Here is a 21,381-nt window from a genome sequence, read left to right on the forward strand (position 1 = left end):
AAGAAAGTGACATTTCATAGACTAGTCCAGTTATACACTAGCATTGCACTGCAGCCAGCTTGTGCAAGAGAAGTGAATCATCGTACTACTACTACTACTACTACTACTACTACTACTACTACTACTATACAGTGTGGTGGTAATGAAGTTAACTAGACATCAAACTTACTTAACACTGAGATCCACAACAGCATCATCGTCAACATCCATTTTCTCCATGTCAGCAATTTTAAAAAATCTGCAATCAAACAATGAGTTATGTACAGCAGGTCTACAATCTTTTGCATAACATTTATGAAAAGAAGCAGGTTCTAATTAACTTGCACATTCCAAATACTTAAACAATATTCTTCAGCATTCTACAGCCTTACCATAAATACTGTTACAAAGTTATCAGCACAATTTTAAAGCTATTTTAATTTCCTTATTAAGTTATATTGGTTACTTCCAAGTATTTTGAACATTAAACACCAATAATACTTATTTCAATATCACCCCCTTTGGCCATCCTTCAGTCCCTATGACCAATTGTCCAATGCACTATGATGGTCTCCATTGGAAAATCTGGCACTGCCTTCACTAGGGAGCATTTCAGGCTGTCTCTTCTTACAGACCATGCCCTCAAGCACTGCTTATAACCTGAAATCCAATGAGCTGAGGTCAGGGTTGCTGGATGGCCAACGACTGGGACAGAGTGATGATCCCTCAGGGCTTAATCACAAGCTTCTAGTGAGTTTGAGTCATAAACCATCATGAACGATTCTTCAATTGTGAATTTTTGTCTGTGAAAAGAATTCTCCTGTGCCCATTTTGTACATAATGCTGGAGAAGGCATTTTGAGTTTTGCTGCCTCTACTTCATTATCAAAGTAAGCAACCCCTACTTCATTGGCAAGATCTCACCCCCCAGACCATTTCTTAGCACATGAGATATTGGAATCTTCAAAATGTTCATCTTGTGAGCCATCACAGACTGCTTTCTAACAATGAATGCAAGCTGCTGCTTGATTCAGCCTCCTTATCCTCATGGTGTGCAGTCATCCCTGCCTCAAGCAGTCATCAATAGTCCCAATCTCTGTGAACCTCCTGACAGTTTAATGCACAAACATCCTGCCTTCTTTATGAAATGCTATTACTGCTCAACATTGTTCATAATCACCCCATTCCACGACTAAAACTTTCTCTTCCGTAGCTGAACTCACCATGACAAACCTGATCCTTAGTTGCAAGAGTGGTTCCAGACCCCAAAACTCTGTGCCACAATTTTGTAACGATATTTATGGTAAGACTGGGTAAATACAATTACAACCAAAGCAAAGGCTTTAAGCAGGTAGTTAGCAGGGGCTCCATAGACTGCTTAAATCCTTTGAGCAGGTAATGCTTGTATAATATATGCACTCATAAAATACTAAATATGCAAGTTTAAAGATAAGAAAATATATAACAATTAATTAAAATTGATGTTAGCAAGCAAACAGTAAACCTAAAACGATGTCTCGGTTGACAACTTACGTTCACTAAGTCAAATTCTTTTGACCCAAGTTTAAAGTCATTATGAAACTCAGAAACTCAAAACAACCAGACTCAAATTATTCCAGTCACACACAGAAATGTCAAAACGGCAGGTCACCAACTATTAGAGAATTCTATCAGAAAAAGTTCCTAAAGACAATCCAATTCCCAAATGAGCTTTGTAGCACATACAACTCTCATTGTTTTTGAATGTACGATCTATGAAATACATCGCTGCATTTCTTACTTGATTAGAACCAACACAACCCGTCTCAATGATTATAGTAGTACAACTTTCTGGTTTTGGTGCATAACATTTATGCGACTGCTGTGCTTGTTTTCAAGAATTTTGTACCAATGACTGATGAGCTTGGCCTTTGTGAGCAAGCTCTCATGTCCTGTGCAAGTCTACATAAGGCTCTTGCTTTGCGTTTAACTTGTCTGTGATGTGAAGTATTATGCGAGTAACATAAATTATGTCCCTGATGAGGGTACATAATACACTGGTTCTCCAAAGAAACTCTCTTATGTATTTGATAATATTAAGCAACAGTCGAGATTTGCCACTCTTAAGGCGGGATTCCACTGAGGCAACATTTGGGCGACATGGAGCATGCGGCTGGCAACAAATGTTGCTCTTTGTAGCATGCGGCTTGTTGTCAGTGGGGCAGAAAAGATGTGGTATGCTACATGTGTTGCCGGGTGTAGCATGCGTCACTTGTGAAAACTTGTCGCCACCTACAAACGTTATTCCATCAGGGCAACCAAGACAACAGTTCCTCACTCAACTATGACCGGCTGGTGATAGCTACTTCCTTGATGTACCGGTACTTGTTTCGAGTTTCTCAACCTATCATCTCACGAATCATCCCGGAAATGTGCATGGCGCGGAGTGATCCAAACTGATAAGGCATGGAGCCCTTGGCAACCAAACCACGTTGGAATTCTCAAGAGGCGAAAGCCATTAGTAATGAGTAATGAGTTTATGGAGTACTTTGTCAGATGAAGGTCATGTACCATGGCAGAATCGGTATGCCTAGAAGTAAGGGGAGATTTAGGAACTTATTGTTCACTGGAGTTTAATGATATTTTTAAAAATTAAAATGTATTAAGTTAGTTTTAAGCAGAATATCCTAACCCTATTCTGATTATTTTACCCCCTTGTAGTTCACATTTCTAATACAGTTATACTAGGAGAATGAAAGATAACTTATGGCAACTATGACAATAAGTAGAGAAAAAACATGGCACTACAGCCCTTGACCGGGACCGCTATCTCACCGTCAGAGACCTCCTCAGTTCTATTCACGTAGGCTGAGTGGACCTCAAAGGAGCCCTCAGGTCCAGGTAAAAGTCCCTGATCTGGCCAGGAATCGAACCCGGGGCCTCCGGGTAAGAGGCAGACATTCTACCCCTACACCACGGGACTGACAATAAGTAGACATAGTGAGGAAGAAAAAGACTATGATGAAACAGTGTTCGAAGACTTTGCGTAAATAGAGTAGCGGCGAAAGGGTATCCAAATAAATAGATTAATTGTTGTGTGTTAACAGTGTAGAAAAGAGAACCATTTGTTGTTATGCTATTAAAAGACGTATTTACGAGAAATCCATAGGCATGGAAATGCCATAAGATAATGATATGTAGAATTTATTGTTATTATTATTGTACAATAAAGGTATTGGCTTTACGTCCCGTTGCTACTTTTGTGGTTTTCTGAGTCGCTGAGGTGCCGGAATTCAGTTCAGCAGGCGTTATTTTACGTACCAGTAAATCTACCGGCACAAGGCTGACGTAGGTCTACTTGAGCACCTTCAAATACTACCGGACTGCGTTAGAATCGACCCTGCCAAGTTTATTATTGTTGTAGTAGTTAGTACTATGTCATTAAATTCTATTTTAATAGTTATCTCTAATTTATTTATGTCTAGTGCAAACTGTTGCCAGTACTAACAACGAGAAAACCAGGCATTGAATAATAATAATAATAATAATAATAATAATAATAGTAATAATAATAATAATAATGGCTTACGCTCCACTGTCTTTTACGGTTTTCGGAGACGCCGAGATGCCGGAAATTAGGCCCGCCGGAATTCTTTTACGTGCCACCGACACGAGGCTGACGTATTTGAGCACCTTCAAATACCACCCGACTGAGCCAGGATCGAACCTGCCAAGTAGAAACAGCGCCTCAACCGTCTGAGCCACCCAGCCTGGCAGGCATTGAATAAATTACAATCTTATTTACAAAAGTTCATAAGCAGTTAACTTATTTCATTTATTAGAGGAAAACAGTGGCATAAAATCATTTCACCTCACGTTCCTCATTGTCACCTGACGTTTGGAGCATCGACATCAAGAAGAAAGGCAAGTAGATTATACGCGAACCACAGGTTTCCTCTCAATGGAGAAAAACCACCAGTTTTCATTTTCTGAATTCTTTTATGCTCTCGGTAGAAAGCTGAACGCCTTTTTTAAATTTTCTTCAGTTCGTGGACAATGCAGTCATATTTTTCCGGGGGCCGTTTCAACGTATGCTTTCTTTGCTAACATTTCTATATCACTCAGTGTTACATTCCGCAATTCCGGAGCATTGTGATAATCCCCATGATAATCCCCAATTAAATTCGCAGCGTTTTCAATAGCCCAATTCATTTTGTCGCACCGATCCACACACTGTCGATTCCCGGGCGACACTGTTCGACAAGCATTTTTTTTTTTGGCTAGTTGTTTTACGTCGCACCGACACAGATAGGTCTTACGGCGACGATGGGACAGGAAAGGGCTAGGAGTGGGAAGCGGCCGTGGCCTTAATTAAGGTACAGCCCCAGCATTTGCCTGGTGTGAAAATGGGAAACCACGGAAAACCATTTTCAGGGCTGCCGACAGTGGGGTTCGAACCTACTATCTCCCGAATACTGGATAGTGGCCGCACTTAAGCGACTGCAGCTATCGAGCTCGGTCAAGCATATTTTTGAGGCATGCGGCACCAGAGAGTGTTCGACAGATGGCAACATGTTTCCTGCCACACAGCCGCACGCTACATGTCGTGCCGTGTTTCTTCAATTGAAAGACGACTGCAGCATGCTTCACTATCGCATGCTCCATGTCGCCCAAATGTTGCCTCAGTGGAATCCCGCCTTTAAATAACGTACCACATCTTTTCAAAAACAACTACCGGTAATCTTTGTTAGGTTGTCTAGTTATGTAATTTAGCATGTTATAAACAAAATATCAAAATGAGCACACATTTGCAAATTTCTGTAAGACTAACATCACACCTTTTCTCTGAAAAACCAGGGTTTTTTAATTGGGCCCTGAATGAGCATTTTCTTACAATTTTACCCTTTAAGTAGATGTTCAACATTTGGAGTCGTGTAGCAAATTAAAACAGCAACAGGAGTTGCCAAGAAGCAACAATATCTCTGTTAAAACGAAATGTTTCTTTTGTGATATAGATGTTGATTCCTATAAGGAACCTGAAATATTTGTCCCGAATGAGTAAATTTATAATACCAATATAAATGGTCCGTTATTGGATATTTCAAGGATACCCGCACCCACCAACACAGCTACCAATTCCTCACTTCAGTGGTCCACATTTCAAAGGCTTCCATGCGTTTCTATGATATGTTCTTGAGGGTCAACGTTTCCACACAATATAGCAAGACTGAACAATTATAGCACTTGACCATCCTTTGTCCAAGTTTTGAATTCAGTCATTACAAAAGAAAGATTTCATTTTTGCAAATATTCTTTGTGCTATTGCTATCCTCTGTTTCACTTCTTTCTCAGGATCAAGTTGTTCAGTGACAATGGCACCCAGAAGCCGAATTGAACATATCAGTTTGGTTTCAGAAAGAGCCTGAATAATATAATATAATATAATATAATATAATATAATATAATATAATATAATATAATATAATATAATATAATATAATATAATAGCCAACTGACTATGTTGTTGTATAGGATCTACTGAGGAACAATCCAATGTTATTGCTTCTTCAGTTTTAGCAAAGGAATTTGATAATGTTCAGAGAACCAAGAAAAGAAACCTTGGTTGTAGCAATGACTTTAGGAAGAAGTACAACTAGATAACGATTCCTGCTTAATTCCAACCAGAAGAGAAAAAGAAAAAGGGTCAACCCTTCAAAGAATGAAAGCATCAGAAAAAAAAAGGAGAAGACTACAAAAGCAGTGGAAACGAAATGAAAGGATTCTCAATGTCTCACACACAAAATACCATTGGGATTCCAAGAGAACTAGAGTTGAACAAAAGAGATCAGACAGGAAAGATGAAAGCAAGGAGGCTGGCACAAGTGAGAGCAATGCTATGCTCACCTCCCAATATGAGAGCCTAAGAGGGAGATGTTCAACATTCTGAAAGTAGCTGGAATTGAGGATTTTCTTTTTAATGCTGCATAAACAAAGACAGGCTAGGTTTCTCCATGACAGTTGGAGGGGACCGAGATGGCCCTGAATGCCAACAGAGATAATGAATCTTCAAACAGGCTATCATGCAGCGACTTATACTGTAAACTGATTGAAGAGAAAATAACAAGAAAAATGTTAATTGGAAGTAAATGATCCACCATACATAAAGCCTTTCAAAACAACATTAAGGAAGCACTCAAGCACCATTAAGAGAAATTAACTGAATATATTAATTGTACAAACATGCATAGACAGAGGAATTAAAACCACGATCAATTACAGGCTGACAAGAAAAGCAAATTTCAACTTACTGATACATGTTACACGAGTATTCATAGATTTTTTTCTAGTCTCTTTACGTCGCACCGACATAGATAGGTCTTATGGCGATGATGGGATAGGAAAGATCTAGGAGTGGGAAGGAAGCAGCCATGGCCTTAATTAAGGTACAGCCCCAGCATTTGCCTGGTGTGAAAATGGGAAACCACAGAAAACCATTTTCAGGGCTAACGACAATGGGGTTCGAACCCACTATCTCCCGGATGCAAGCTCACAGCTGCGTGTCCCTAACCACACGGCCAACTCGTCCGGTGATCATAGATTAGTGAAAGAAAACCTGGAAGTAGGTAGGAAAATATAACTGCATAAAAGAGAAAGGGAAATAACTATGTGTAGGCTGAATTCATGAAGGAGCAAACACTGAGCAAGTTGGCAGCACGATTCAGGCCGTGCAGCTGATACTTGCATTTGAGAGATGGCCCTGAAAATTGTTTTCTGTGGTTTCCTATTTTCACACTAGCAAATGCTGGGGCTGTACGTTACTTAAGGACAAGGTCACTTCTTTCCCAGTCCCAGCCCTATCCCATCTCATTGCTATAAGATCTGTCTGAGTCAGTGTGACATAAAAAAAAAACAATGAACTATAACAATTAATAGCAAAGAAAAAGTGAATGAGAAAGTTTATTTTAAGAGTCAGCTTGACAGCAGTGCAGACAAAGTGTATATTGCAGAAGAACATCAGGCAAGGTATGAGAGAGAAAGATGTCAAGCAGAATAACTAATACATTAAACTGTACGTTTCAAATGTGAGATCCCAGTGCAAAGAATATTTTCTGCTGCAAGCCATCTCTCTTTTTAATTACAAATTACAACGTATCCTGACAGCGAGAGAAAAGTGAGGACAAAAACAAAAGTCGAATTACAGAAAAGCTGAGAATTGTTCACGTGAGAAATTGATTTAAGATGTGGAGCGAAACCAATATATGTAATTGTAAAGAAAAAGAAATAAGAGAAAAATATAAAAAGGCAAAAGGCAAAACAGGATGGTTTGAAACTGAACTATGATAGTAAAATTTCTCCTGAAAAGGTGAAACAACAACAGATACACCATACAACCAGCGACTCAGAATCTCTAGAGTAAAACTGATTGGGAAAATCTTATTTACTGGTAAAGTTTTACCTTTTTGCTAGTAATGAAATGAAATGGCATATGGCTTTTAGTGTCGGGAGTGTCCGAGGACAAGTTCGGCTTGCCAGATGCAAGTCTTTTAAAATGATGCCCGTAGGCGACGTACGTGTCATGATGAGGATGAAGACGACACATACACCCAGTCCCCTGCCAGCAAAATTAACCAATTATGGTTAAAATTTTAGACCCTGCCGGAAATCGAACCCGGGACCCCTGTGACCAAAGGCCAGCACACTTACCAGTTAGCCACGGAGCCAGACATTTTTGCTAGTGGTTTCACGTCCCACACACTCTAAGGTTTTTGGTAACAAGGGATAGGAACAGTCTACAACGGGGAAGGAAGAAGATATTGCCTTAATTAAGGTACAGTCACAGCATCTGCCAGTGGTGAAAATTGGAAACCATGGGAAAATACCTTCAAGGTTACCAAATGAGAGTTCACACCCACCATCTCCCAAATGCTTACAGTTACATGGCCCATGCCATGCCGTGCAAGATTATGTTGGCAAAACAGGATGGTTTGAAACTGAACTATGACAGTAAAATTTCTCCTGAAAAGGTGAAACAACAACAGATACACCAGAGTGTTCGGTGGCATGAGCAGAGTCTGTGGCAGTGTCCAAATCTCAGTCAGCTTGGTGTGAGGCAGCAACTGACTGGAATTTTTTTTTGCTAAACCACGCTGACCATGAGAGTACAACATATTTGCAGAAAGATAACCAATAGGTTGCCTCCCTGCAAAAGTGAGGCTGAAGACATTTCGCCCACAAATTCTGGGAGGACTATGATAATTTAGAGCCTCCGTGGCTCAGACGGCAGCGCGTCGGCCTCTCACCGCTGGATACCGTGGTTCAAATCCCGGTCACTCCATGTAAGATTTGTACTTGACAAAGCGGAGGCGGGGCAGGTTTTTCTCTGGGTACTCTCATGTCAGATATGAGGGTTTTAAATAACACAGTGGCAGCACTGTTGGGATGATACTACACCACTGTGATTTATATCAAGAAGTGAACAGTGGAGCTTGTGATGTTGCACAGAATGCCTGAAGCAGTCAGTGTAGGGAGTGGTGGTGTCTGTGCGAGCTGCTAGAGTGGATATAGATGTTGATTCTTATAGAGAACATGAAATATTTGTCCTGAATGAGTACATTTATAATACCAATATAATGGTCCGTTATTGGACATTATAAATTTTCCAGCTAACTCATTCTTGATTGCCTGCGTTTCGCCCCAGTGTGCTAAGTTGGGCTCATCAGTTAGCTGGAAAATGTATAATGTCCAATAACGGACCATTATATTGGTATTATAAATTTACTCATTCAGGACAAATATTTCATGTTCCCTACGGGAATCAACATCTATATCATCTGATGGCCAGGCAGGCATCAATTTTTGGAAATGAGACAAAGTCTCTCATAGTACATTGGCACTGCTGATGGCTCCAAGTATTATTATTATTTTTTATTTACTGGTGACAAAAGGTCCCATGAGCCTCTGGCTCGTGATAGGGACAATACAGTAGGCCTACATACTTTTTTTTAAGGTGACACAATAATTATATTTCATATACAATAGCTTTTTCTGTAAAGTGACAAGTACATTTTTGGATAACTAAGACATTGCCTCTTTTTTTTTTTTTTTTTTTTTTTTACATGTTAGGATCATAGTTTTTCAGAAGTGTATTCAGATATTGCATGGCTGTAATATATTAATTATGGACAATATATATATTATTGTATTAAAGCAAGTTATGGGCCAATGACCTTCGATGTTAGGCCCCTTTAAACAACAAGCATCATCAAAGCAAGTTATACAGAGATTATATTAAGATATCTGTAAAAGAGTAATATTTCTTCAGTTTTTTCTTAAAACATATAACCGATTTAGAGTTCTTTATAACAGGAGGCAACACAGTATATTCCCTAAACATTGATGATTCTATGCCTTTCACTCCATACTTTACTGAATTAGAGTGAGAGGGATATATCCTTAATGATCCTCTAGTTTCATATCCATGAATTTCACTAAAATGGGAGAAGTTAACAGTAGAATGTGTTAATTTCCTGTCTAGCTTATACATAAAGACTGCTGATGAAAATGCAATTTGTTTAAGGAATGGCAGAATATTTGACTCTGAAAAAACTTCATGTGACGGTTTGAGGAAGGGGAATCCATACATGATTTTGATGGCTCTTTTTTGTAGGATTTCCAAATTATTAATGTAAACTTTGTTACATCTTCCCCAAATAAAGCATAATATATACCCTTCAATTGTTGATAAGAAAAATTACTGTATCTTAGAATCTGTGCATTATTCCTATCAATGGGATAATTTTGCTGATTACATAATCAATATGGCTTTTCCAGGAAAGTGTTGAGTCTAATATTATACCAAGATACTTAGTTGAGTTGACTCGCTCTATTACTTGGTCCTTTAGGGTAACAGTGTTATCCTCTGTGGTCTTATGGACTGTTTTATGAAAGATTAAGTATTTTGTTTTAGTCACATTTATGATCATTTTTTGAGATAAAGCCCAGTCCGATAACTTGTCCAAGTCACAATTTATATCTTCCATAATTTGCGTTTCACATAGTCCTTTGTAAGTTATTAAGATATCATCGGCAAATACTTTATATTTTCCCCTTAGTGTTAAAGATTGTATGTCATTAACCCCTCAGCGCCGACCTCTATACGTGGTATAGACCCTCTTTTCTTCTGTAGCCGCCGACCTCTATACGTGGTATAGACCCATACATGGTTTCGCATTTACGGCTATAGCGCGAAGAGTTTTCGAGTTATGGATATGCAAATTGTTTTGCTTCCAAGAAGACATTTTCGGGTTTATCACTGTTGTAAATAAGAATTGAAAATCGTTAAAATGAAGTTGTTATTGCAAGGATAAGTATTTGTCAAGTAAGTCTGAGCACTAATCTCTGCTTTTTTATATAGTCTGTTTTATTCATTCTTTCCTACAGAATAAAATAAAGAAGTGATATTCTGAGAAGTTTGTCTTTTCACGTGTTCTTTGCTCTAATTTTACATGAAGAGTGCGGTTTATTTGTTATATTTCTCTTTATTCTCAGCTTGTAATATTTTCGTAACTCTCCACGAGCGCACTGTGTAGGCATGAGTTAGTGCTGGTTTCTGTCATACGATACGAGAACCAGTTGTTCATGATATATATCTCGTTTGAAAGACGACGTCTCGACCTTTTATCTGATATATGTATCGAGTTGGTTTTTTCGTCATAAATGTTATTCCCCTCATTCAGTTTCATCCTGTTCTTTTCGGTCCCGCTGCAGCTTCATCAATCCGTGTGACGCGCCGCGCTCAATGTCTAGTTCCAGCCGTGGTTTGACTGACAGTAACGTGCTTGAAATATTGTATAATTCAGATGAAAGTTTAGTCGGAAGTAGTAGTGACAGTATTACCAGCAGTGATAATGAAATAGATGATGTGGCTGTAGCGGATGCAGTGGTAAATGATGAGAGTGACGATGAGGTGGAACCAGTACTTGGATTTCGTGTAGGAGATTATAGATAATTATAGAGGACAAAGGGAAGTTTTCAACAGTGAATTCTGAATCCTGAATTCTCTAATAATATTCAGATATGTCACAGGGACAAACATTGAGCAGTTATCGGGTTCAGCTGATGGAAAGTTTGTTTACAAAATACGCTCGCTCGGAGGGAAACGAAATATTCAAGGCCTGCACGCATCAGATAATACAGTTCCAAGGTTGCAGGGAAGACATTTTATTAGGAAATTAGCACCCAAGAGCGAGAAATACAAACCTCAGAGACGTTGCATCGTATGTTCAAAACACGGCGAAAAGAAGAAGTCGATGTACTGCTGCCAGGAGTGTGACTTGGGTCTCTGTCTCGAAGAGTGCTTCGAACTCTATCACATCAAACTAAATTACTAAGGAAATATGAAACAATTATGCAATTATCTGCATGTACATAGTTCTATCATACGGAATTCCAAATTTCGTGAATATCGGGCTACTCTTATACTTGTAGTAACGCTTGAAGTGAATCAATGTCATTCAGCCGCGCGTAGTTGAAATCTCATCCGGCCGCGGGGTAGGAAGCTCTTTAAATGGCTGCGACGCTGAGGGGTTAATATAAATCAAAAATAGAATAGGACCTAGTACTGAGCCCTGCGGTACTCCCGTTTTTGTTTGCTGCTTAGAACTTTTAGTATCGTTAATCATCACATATTGTGTTCGGTTTGATAAATAATTTTGGAACTATTTGGGTGCTAAACCCCTAATTCCTGCTAATTTTAACTTGTTCAGAAGTATTTTGTGGTCAACCACGTCAAATGCTTTTTTAAGATCTATGAGTAGCCCTGCTGCTTATTTATTTTCATCTAAGGTCTTTTGAACATCTGTTACTGTATCAAATACAGCATTATCAGTTCCTCTGAGAAACCCATATTGATTATTGGAAAAGTAATTAGTTTTACACAGAAAATTCACCAATCTAATTTTTACTACCATTTCTATGAGTTTTCCAATTGCAGATAATATACTAATTGGTCTGTAATTGGATGGATCTGTGTTATCTCCTGATTTAAAAATAGGTACAATTCTGGCACATTTGAGTAACTGAGGTATTTCTCCACTGAGAATTGAACGGTTAATAATTTCCAAAATATATGGCACTAAACTTTCAACACAGCTTTTTAACTTGACATTGGTTATTTTATCTTCTGTTAAATTATTTTTATTTTTTAGAGAAGTGATAATTTTGAGCACTTCACATTCATCAGTTGGAGACATGAAAATACTATTAGTTTGACTCTCAGCTGTTGTGCTGCCATAAACTTGCTCATCTTCAGGAAGACCTTTTCTTATATTTTCAGCTGTTAACGTATAGTTCATTTAGATTATTGCATATGTTCTCTGTGTTTGTAATGCTGACATCATTTACCACCAGATGGCTGATTTCATGTTTATGTCCAAGCTTCCTATTTAACACTTCATTGACTATATACCATGTTTCTTTTTGGTTTTTGCAATTCTGTAACCTGTGTTCATAATACCTTTTTTGTAACTCTCTCTTCAATTTGGTTATTTTATTACTGATTCTTTTGTATTCTTCAATTACTTCCGCAGACAGGTTTTTTACTTTAGTTTTTGAAAACAGTGAGTCTCTGACGTGAATCAGTGTTAGTAATTCTTTTTTTTTTTTTTTTGCTAGGGGCTTTACGTCGCACCGACACAGATAGGTCTTATGGCGACGACGGGATAGGAAAGGCCTAGGAGTTGGAAGGAAGCGGCCATGGCCTTAATTAAGGTACAGCCCCAGCATTTGCCTGGTGTGAAAATGGGAAACCACGGAAAACCATTTTCAGGGCTGCCGATAGTGGGATTCGAACCTACTATCTGTTAGTAATTCTTGGGTAACCCAAGGTTTTAGGGGAATGTCTTTGGGGTTCTTTCTTTTTATTGAAATTGAGCTGGTTTCAATTCCTGTGCTAATATACTCAATAAATTTATTATAATTAGTGTTTATATCCATTTCCTCACGGTTAAATTTATTTTGTAGGATATACTGATTTAATATGTTGTAATTTACAAATTGCTTACCACTATCTTTGACTATTGGTACTACTGGAACTGATTTTTCACTAGAAATTTCACATACCAGTAGGTAGTGATCACTTAAGTTATTCGTTATATTGAATACATGAAATTTTTTACTACTATTTGTGACAAGTATGTGATCAATTAATGTGGAGGTTGTTTTCGTTACTCTAGTTGGGTATTTGCTGTTATATGTTATATAGCCATAAGTTGTTATTAAATTGTCATACAAAGTTCTGTTTCTGGAGGTTGAAAGCAAGTCTATATTTGTATCTCCAAGTATTATTGAAGTATGCCCTGAACTACTATTTAGGATATTTTCTAGATCAAACATTAAACTTGGCGAGTTACTTTCCTGTGGGTTATAAATGGTAATGATTTCATATCTTTGATTTCTTTTTGTAATCATGACTTGCAGTATGCTATGAGATTTATTTATTTCATTTACGACATTGCTTTTCCATTTGTTTGAAACATAAAGCGAAACACCCCCACCTATCTGCTCCCTTACCACATGATGAGAAGTGTAGTTTTTTTTATTTCAAAAGCGTGGGTTAGTTTGTTGGTTAACCAATTTTCAGAGAATGCAAGAATATCTACTTCTTTAATCTGATCTAAGATAATTTGGATATCATCAAATTTATTTTTCATGCTTTGTGCATTTATGTGTAGGCCTTTCAAATCACATGATCTACTTTCTAAAACTATCTTTAATATAATTATTTAGGGTTTCACATTTAAATTCGTCTACTTTAAGAAATTTGTTTTCAGGATCCAGGTTTGGTTATGTAAGGTCAAAAATTTGAAATTAAGAAAAGAAAGCTTGGAATTGAAGCGGGTACAACACAAGGAAAGGTTACCTCGTTGTTTCTAGATCAGCCGAAGTGAGCAAGTTCATGCAGAACTTCAGGGTTTGCCACTAGCCTTGAAGGACCGTCCTGGAACTTACGGATATACACTTTACAGTCCCTGATCCATGTGCCAAATATTTTCCCCTGTTGCCGTAGCTTGCGGCATTTTTTGGCGAGGGTCTCCTTCCTAGGCGTTAAGTACTCGTTGATATAGATGTTATTTACCGAACTATATCCGATTTTGTTCGTTTTTAGTGTCTTTTTTTGTCGTCTGCTACTGAGGATTTCTTCTTTCTTCCATCGATTAATAAACTTCACGATGATAGGTTGTGGTCCAGGTTTCGTGGATGGAAGTCTGTGTGCAGCGTCAATATCTTTGGGCTTTAAATCGACTCCCAGCGCCTTACCAACTTCAGTTACTTTCTGGAAAACTTTTTCATCCTTTTCAGTAAATTGTTTTTGTGTTGATACTGCTTCAAATCTTCTAGCTCGTTCACGGCTGCCATTGTCGCAATTTCCGCATTTTTCTTATCTTTCCTCAAAGTGCCTAGTTCGTTCTTGAGGTCATCATATTTTTCGGAAAGAACAGTTGCTAATTTCCGTAATTCTTAGTTTTCTTCCGTTAGTACTTTGAGGGACTCTTCAAGTTGTTTGGGAAAGTTCACCATAACCTCATTTATGTTAGGTTGTGCAATGCAGTCTTCACGTTTACACGACCATTGGAATTGTTCTTCCTTACGGAAATTTTGAAGAGTTTCTTTGTTCATTTTTACACATGTTACGTGGAACCAACGTTCGCATTTACCATCACAGCCTACAGCTTGTTGATTGTTTTTTATTTTCTTGCCACACAGGGAGCACACGAACACCATGATGTTGTTTATCTTATTTATTTAGTTGTAGCTGTTTGAGTGCTAATTCGATTTTGTTTTAATGGTTTCCTGGGTTATTAATGTTACTGATCTGCAGTATCTTCCTAAAGAATTGTGGATATCACTCACATAAATTTGTTTTTTCGTCACTTCACTTAATATATCACACACTCACTGCCGCCATTTTAATAGCCTATGCAGTGGCCTCCATGGTGTGCACTAGCCATGTGTCTTGGTGGGTGTATTATTTACCAACTTAGCACACTGGGGCGAAATGCAGGCAACCAAGAATGAGTTAGCTGGGAAATTTATAATGTCCAATAACGGACCATTATACTGCTAGAGTGGGCAACACGTTCAATACTGCTCTAACATGATAACAAAGGTAGAACAACAACTGCGAAACAAAATACAGGTGATCCGTGATTAAAATGCATGGCAATGTCACCCAGGCTGACAAGAAGCAATACCATATTGTACTGTTGCATGATGGGTAAATGCGCCCTGTGGGGTTTGGGATGTGTCCATGAATTTACCCCACACAGGTCGACCGTCCATTTCCCCAGGAATGGGGACCTATGACACGCGTGCCACTAGGTGACATGTGAACACAACTTCTGTGGCATGCCACACAGCATACTAACATATTTTAATGGTTTTTTAACATGTAATAAATAGGTCAAAAATCTTGCGACATAGCATATTTCATTATTACACTTTAATAAACAAGTATGTCACAATTGAGGGGTGCAGAAGCAAAACTCACATTCTCCATTTTTTTCCATATTGAGTTCTGTGTGAAGGCATGTTCTCTACCTTAATGGGCATCATTTCCAATAAAATACTTGTAGCTAAACCAACATTTTACTTGTATAAAATCATTCTGAAATTCAGGGTTAGTTGCAAAACTCACATTATCCCCTTCCCAGCACAAACGAAGCAAAAGCCACATTCTCCGGTTACACCAATCGTGTTGCTACAATAGTTTCCGGGTGCATTGTGGGTATCCCATATTTACATTAGGTTACAGACTATGTCATATTGTTAGATGAAGGCTTTATCAGTACATCAGTTGTTGAATTAAGATAAATAGTTCCCCAAAATAAGGGTTATTATAAATGCGAGAAAGTGTGAAACAATGTTCTCCAGAGGATAGAGGTCAGAAGAGGAGTAGAGATCAATCTAACTGGAAAACAAACAAGGCTAAACAAATGAGGCGAGTTGGATGTGCACATTCTTGCTCTGGAGGTGGAGTATTAAGATAAGGTTTCACTATTCCAAGTTTTTGTATTTACATGTTTTGAATTTGTTTTCTTCCAGATATTCTGCAAAGAGGTTACCAAAGATTCCAGAGTGCAAACAACGTCAGGGAGCCTTCTTATGTCGTACAATTGGAGCTCAAGTCCTTCGCGGGTTTCATGAGAGATCCTATTTTCATAAGGACAAAGTTTCCCAAGACAACTATGTTTTAAAATTTATGGAGTCTGTAGGCACGAAAAGAAAGAGGCCCACCACAGAAAGATTCAATATTCAGTCTTGCAGGACAAAATATTTCATTCCAAACCATAAGGGAGACAGAATTCCTTTTATAAACGCATTGCAGATGGAAATGCAGATGTCAATGAGGATGAACAAGAAGACAATGTTCTTCATTGCCAGCTACAGGAAGAAGCTCCACATCTGTTCATTTAAATAGTTTAAGAACTTTCAATGTATCTATTCCGCTAGGAAATTAAGTTATTCCGAACTGATTTGATTTGTGGGAATGTAGGTCATTCATGTTAACATCTTGAGGTACAGTACTATAATTCCGTTTTAGTAAACATGTATTATCAATACGCATTACTGTTTAATAAACTGTATTTTTATTATTATTCTCCTCCAAGTGTCCATTTTTCTTTTATTTATATTCTTCTGTTCACTGTTTGAATCCTGTTTCTTAGCTTCATATAGCCTACTAAACATAAGAGTGTTTATACCAAAACTTACATTATCCACAACCCTGTGATGCATAACTCTCATTATCCAAATACGTGGAGCAAAACTCACATTCTCCAAACTTAAAATGTAATTTGCAGTCTTCACATTTACTTTCCACAAGAAAAGATGTTCTCCAGCATTTATTATCACGTTCAAGATGTAAACTGAAACGTATATAGCAAGATTCGTCCAGGTGTACACAATTTGAGTTTTTTCGCTTTACCGAAAATCGTGAAAAGTGGACAATGCGAGTTCTGCTTCTATACCCCTCAATTAATGCTTTGGTCATACTTTTTACAAATTTTATTAGGATAAATAAAAAATATATCTTATTCCCAAAATTCATCTGTCTTTAAAAATGAAATTTCCAGTGATGTTTGCAAAATAAAACCATGAAACATTCAGTCGAATGGATTTATATGTAATGCAATCTAATATCTACATGAAATCAAATGAGGGGGTTTTATAATTTAAAAGGAAAATAAATGATGGTACACTAGACAGTAAAAATTAATAAACAAGACCTTAATTGACATGCTAGTTGGAAAAGGTTTGCCATCCCTAGTGTAGGGGGTGGTGGTGTCTGTGTGAACTGCTAAAGTGGGCAACGTGTTCTATACTGCTATAACACGTGTTTACAAAGGTAGAACAGCAACTGTTAAACAAAATACAGGTGATCCGTGATAAAATTGCAGGGCAATGTCACCAAGGCTGACAAGAACCTGAATGAACCATTACCATATCGTACAGTTGCACAATAGGTAAGTGCACTCTGCAAGGGTTGGCATGTGGTAAGTGCACTCTGCAGGGGTTGGAATGTGTCCATCGATTTACCCCACACAGGTCGACCATCCATTTCCAATGACCAGGTAGAGTTAGTGTCAGGCCTCATTTCCACAGACTGCCAATGGACTGTCCACAAATTATTCTTAGAAGTTGTCATCAGTCACCAATCGGTGTGGCACATGCTGGAGAATATTCTCAACTTGAGGAAAACTGCATCTGGTTAGGTTCCCCACCACCTCACAGACGTACAGAAATGGCACCGGTATACTGTAGATGGTGACCACCTCGGCAGATACCGCAACGAAGGGGACGCATTTCTCCAGCTGTATTGTGGCCACTGACGAAACATGGGCATAGGAGCGAATTAAAGCATCAATCGAGTGAATGGTGCCACACATTATCGCTCTGCCCGAAGAAAATTTAACAGGAACCCAATAGTATGAGGTTCATGTTGATAGTTACATACAACGCCGAAAGTGTCATCATTAGTCATGCTGTACCCCAACGTACAGCAGCATACTATCGCAGTTTCCTTAAGCACCATTCGCTTCCCCCAATGCTGCAAAAACGTGCATATTTCTTGTGGGACAATGCATCTTGCATGACAATGGGCATTGCCATGTGGCAAAAGTAGCGACTGGCATGTTGCGCAGGAAGTCTTGGAGCATCCTCCATATTTCCCTAACACAAGTCATTGCAACTTTGATTTGTTCCCTCAGTTGAAACATCCTCGTCAAGGCATCAGATTTTCTGATATATTCCATCAGTGTTGCAAGCAGTAGGGTACTCCATTGCTGTAATCAATAGAGACCACATTGCTGACAGCATCTTATGGCTGTCAAACGTTTGGCAGAAGGTCCAGAACTTTGCCAATGATTATCGATATACAGGTGTAATGAAATTTTGCTGATGACCACTAACTCTTCGCGATATCTGTGTTGACACAATTTTATTTACAACTTTCTTAGATCATAAATTAGGATGAAATCAAAATCTAAAACTTAAAACTAACGAACAGATTAAAACATTGTCCGTAAAATAATACAGGCCCAAAACTTTGTAATATTCAGTTGATTTAGGGTGGGTCTAAGTGGTATGTTCCGAGCTGTCAGTGGAGAGATGGCGTGGGATGACATTAGTAGACGAATAGGTTTGAATGGCGTTTATAAAAGTAGGAAAGATCACGATATGAAGATAAAGTTGGAATTCAAGAGGACAAACTGGAGCAAATATTCATTTATAGGAAGGGGAGTTAGGGATTGGAATAACTTACCAAGGGAGATGTTCAATAAATTTCCAATTTCTTTGAAATCATTTCGGAAAAGGCTAGGAAAGCAACAGATAGGGAATCTGCCACCTGGGCGACTGCCCTAAATGCAGATCAGTATTGATTGATCAGTATTGATTGAATGTGCATGATGTAAGACACAGAAAATACCAAAGCATGTGCCCTGAGGTTTCATCCTCTGCAGTCACACTTCCCACAGTCAGACTTAAAAATTCCCGACCTTCTGAGGTTGTCCTTGGTTCAGCCAATTCATGATCTTAGCCTGCTGAGAGTTTTTCAAGTTGTCCAGCTTTCTAAGTGCCCAAAGGTGTTATGGCCTCTCTATTACATCAAGATTTTTTCCTCTTACCGTCCACCATCCGTCGCATTCTACTGCTGCCATATTCTCACCATCTGCTTGCTCACTCAGCTGTTCCACTCCACTGCTGCTGCTCCGCTGTGATGTCACGCTACGTATTTTTCTTCGAGTAATTTCTGTACTCACTTCACCACCTATATAAGCGTGCTATTACTTCGTTTCGCCGGTCAGACATCGAGTGAAATTATCCCCGAGTGGAGAGAACAGAATATTTTGCAGGCGGCTGGTCCGTTGTGATGTTTTACATTTTTATTCTGTGAAAAGCTGCATTGAAAATCTTCATACAGACTGGGTGAGCAAATGTTATAACTTTTTCATCTTTCGTGTTTTCATCAAGACTTGAAGACTGAACGATTGATTATTCTATGCCCTTCTGGCTTTCATTCTAACAGAGTCCTTCAGACTGATATCTTAATTAATCTTCTACTTTACATGATAAACTACATCTGGACAAATGTTAGGAAGACTGAACGATTGATTATTCTATGCACTTCTGGCTTTCATTCTAACAGAGTCCTTCAGACTGATATCTTAATTAATCTTCTACTTTACATGATAAACTACATCTGGACAAATGTTAGAAGTGTTGCCACATCCTGAACTTTTCTTGAGGCCGCTCACACTACCAACTTAGCCTGGAAAAATCCCCCTCCCTTTCCTTCCCTTCTCAGCCTGTCTCCTTTTTTCTTCCACGGTATTAACTCGTATATTTCTGTTTTGTAACGTGCTCTAACCCTCTATTTTACTTACCCCATTTTGGGTTTGATATTTGATTGTAAGCGTAGCCTTTAATCACTATTGTCAAATTGTATTAATACCCCCCCCCCCCTTCTTTCTTAAGCAGTGTCATTTTCAAAAAAAAAAAAATTTTAAAAATATACTAATTGTGGTTCTCTGCCGATTACGGGTCTTGGATTTTTGCAGAAACTTATTGGTGTTATTTGCAACAATTTTTAATCAAGATTTGTCTCGACTGCATTCTACTGTTAAGAGGGCCGAGCCCTTACTAAAATCTTTGGGATTCCTATTCTTGGATTGTTGCACTCTGCTTGTTCTGATCATTTATGGTCGAAATATAACTTGCTTAAATTGATTCCCTTTTCTTTAATTTTTGTTTGTTGTGTGCTCCCTCCCCTCTGTTCTCTTTTTTTTTGTTTGTTTTTTTTTTTGCTCTGCACTTACCACGGACGGCCCTCTCGGTCAGCCCGCCGAAGTTCCACTGACTCTGCTGATTGATAAATGTCATATCTAACACATTAGTTTTTGTGTTGCTATAACCTAACGAGATGTATGGTTTTGGGTATCTGACATACGGCCTTCCGTGGTCTGACAAGTTCCCACCAGTGAAATGATACCTGCCTGCCTTAGGTGCTGAGTAGCTCGAAATGTATACTGTTTGATGATCCTTTGTGCCGTGGGTCGATCATTTTTCATTACCTGTGCTGTGATTTACAACGTTTTTGTCATTCCTATGAATATATAATTTATTGATACCACATACTATTTCTTTTCGCCACAACGGGTAGATGTTCAGATAACATTCGACATCCATCCATGTTTGGAAACAGCTCCTCCCAGACAGTAGTCATTGTTCAGGAAGTTAATAAACATGCATCATATCGTCGCTGCCAGGACAAAACCTCCTATGTGAAATATTTTAGATTAGAACATGGCCGGTAAGGTTATGCCTTCTAAGGTGCAATATTGTCAAGGCATTCTCGCTCTTCATAATGTAAATACTGCAGGTCAGTATATCTCCAAAAATACTATCATATAGGAGGTTTTGTCCCGGCAACGGCGATATACAACATGGTATCACTCTTTGTTAGCGGTCACTTCTCTCCTGATACTAGGTAGAAAAACAGTCTTTCAGTTGGAGTAAACTTTAGGCAACTCGTTAGCTAACTACACGTCTCACAGAAGGTTATACCTAATGTTGAGCAAGAGCTGAACAGAACTAGACTAGGCAAGTGCATTCAGCAGCTGAACAGCACAAACCTATTTCAGAAGCTCTAACTGTCCGTCAGTGACCAGTTCAACTTTTGGAGGTTAGGCTTATTACCAACTGATGCAAATTCTCTATTATCACTCTCTAATTCACTTGAAGAACTTTCACTAACATTTGCTGAAGATAATTCACCATCACTTACCTCAAAGAAAGTGTCACTATAGTCAATGTCCTCTAAAAAACATATTTTATCACGCTCAACTTCACACGAGTTAGCCATGAT

The 21,381-nt window shown here is 38.5% G+C and overlaps 1 protein-coding gene across 2 annotated transcripts in view; it reads right to left on the reverse strand.

The window, feature by feature from the left end:
• Positions 1-21,381, reverse strand: part of simj (simjang) — a 164,023-nt gene that overhangs the window by 135,584 nt on the left and 7,058 nt on the right. For both annotated transcript variants that reach the window (XM_067145897.2, XM_067145896.2), the window contains exon 2: positions 170-238. In XM_067145897.2, the coding sequence (XP_067001998.1) occupies positions 170-219 (50 nt within the window). In that variant the 5' untranslated portion in view covers positions 220-238. The remainder of the gene's footprint in view (positions 1-169; positions 239-21,381) is intronic.

The sequence above is a fragment of the Anabrus simplex genome, chromosome 4 (assembly GCF_040414725.1).
Source record: "Anabrus simplex isolate iqAnaSimp1 chromosome 4, ASM4041472v1, whole genome shotgun sequence".
Lineage (NCBI taxonomy): Eukaryota > Metazoa > Arthropoda > Insecta > Orthoptera > Tettigoniidae > Anabrus > Anabrus simplex.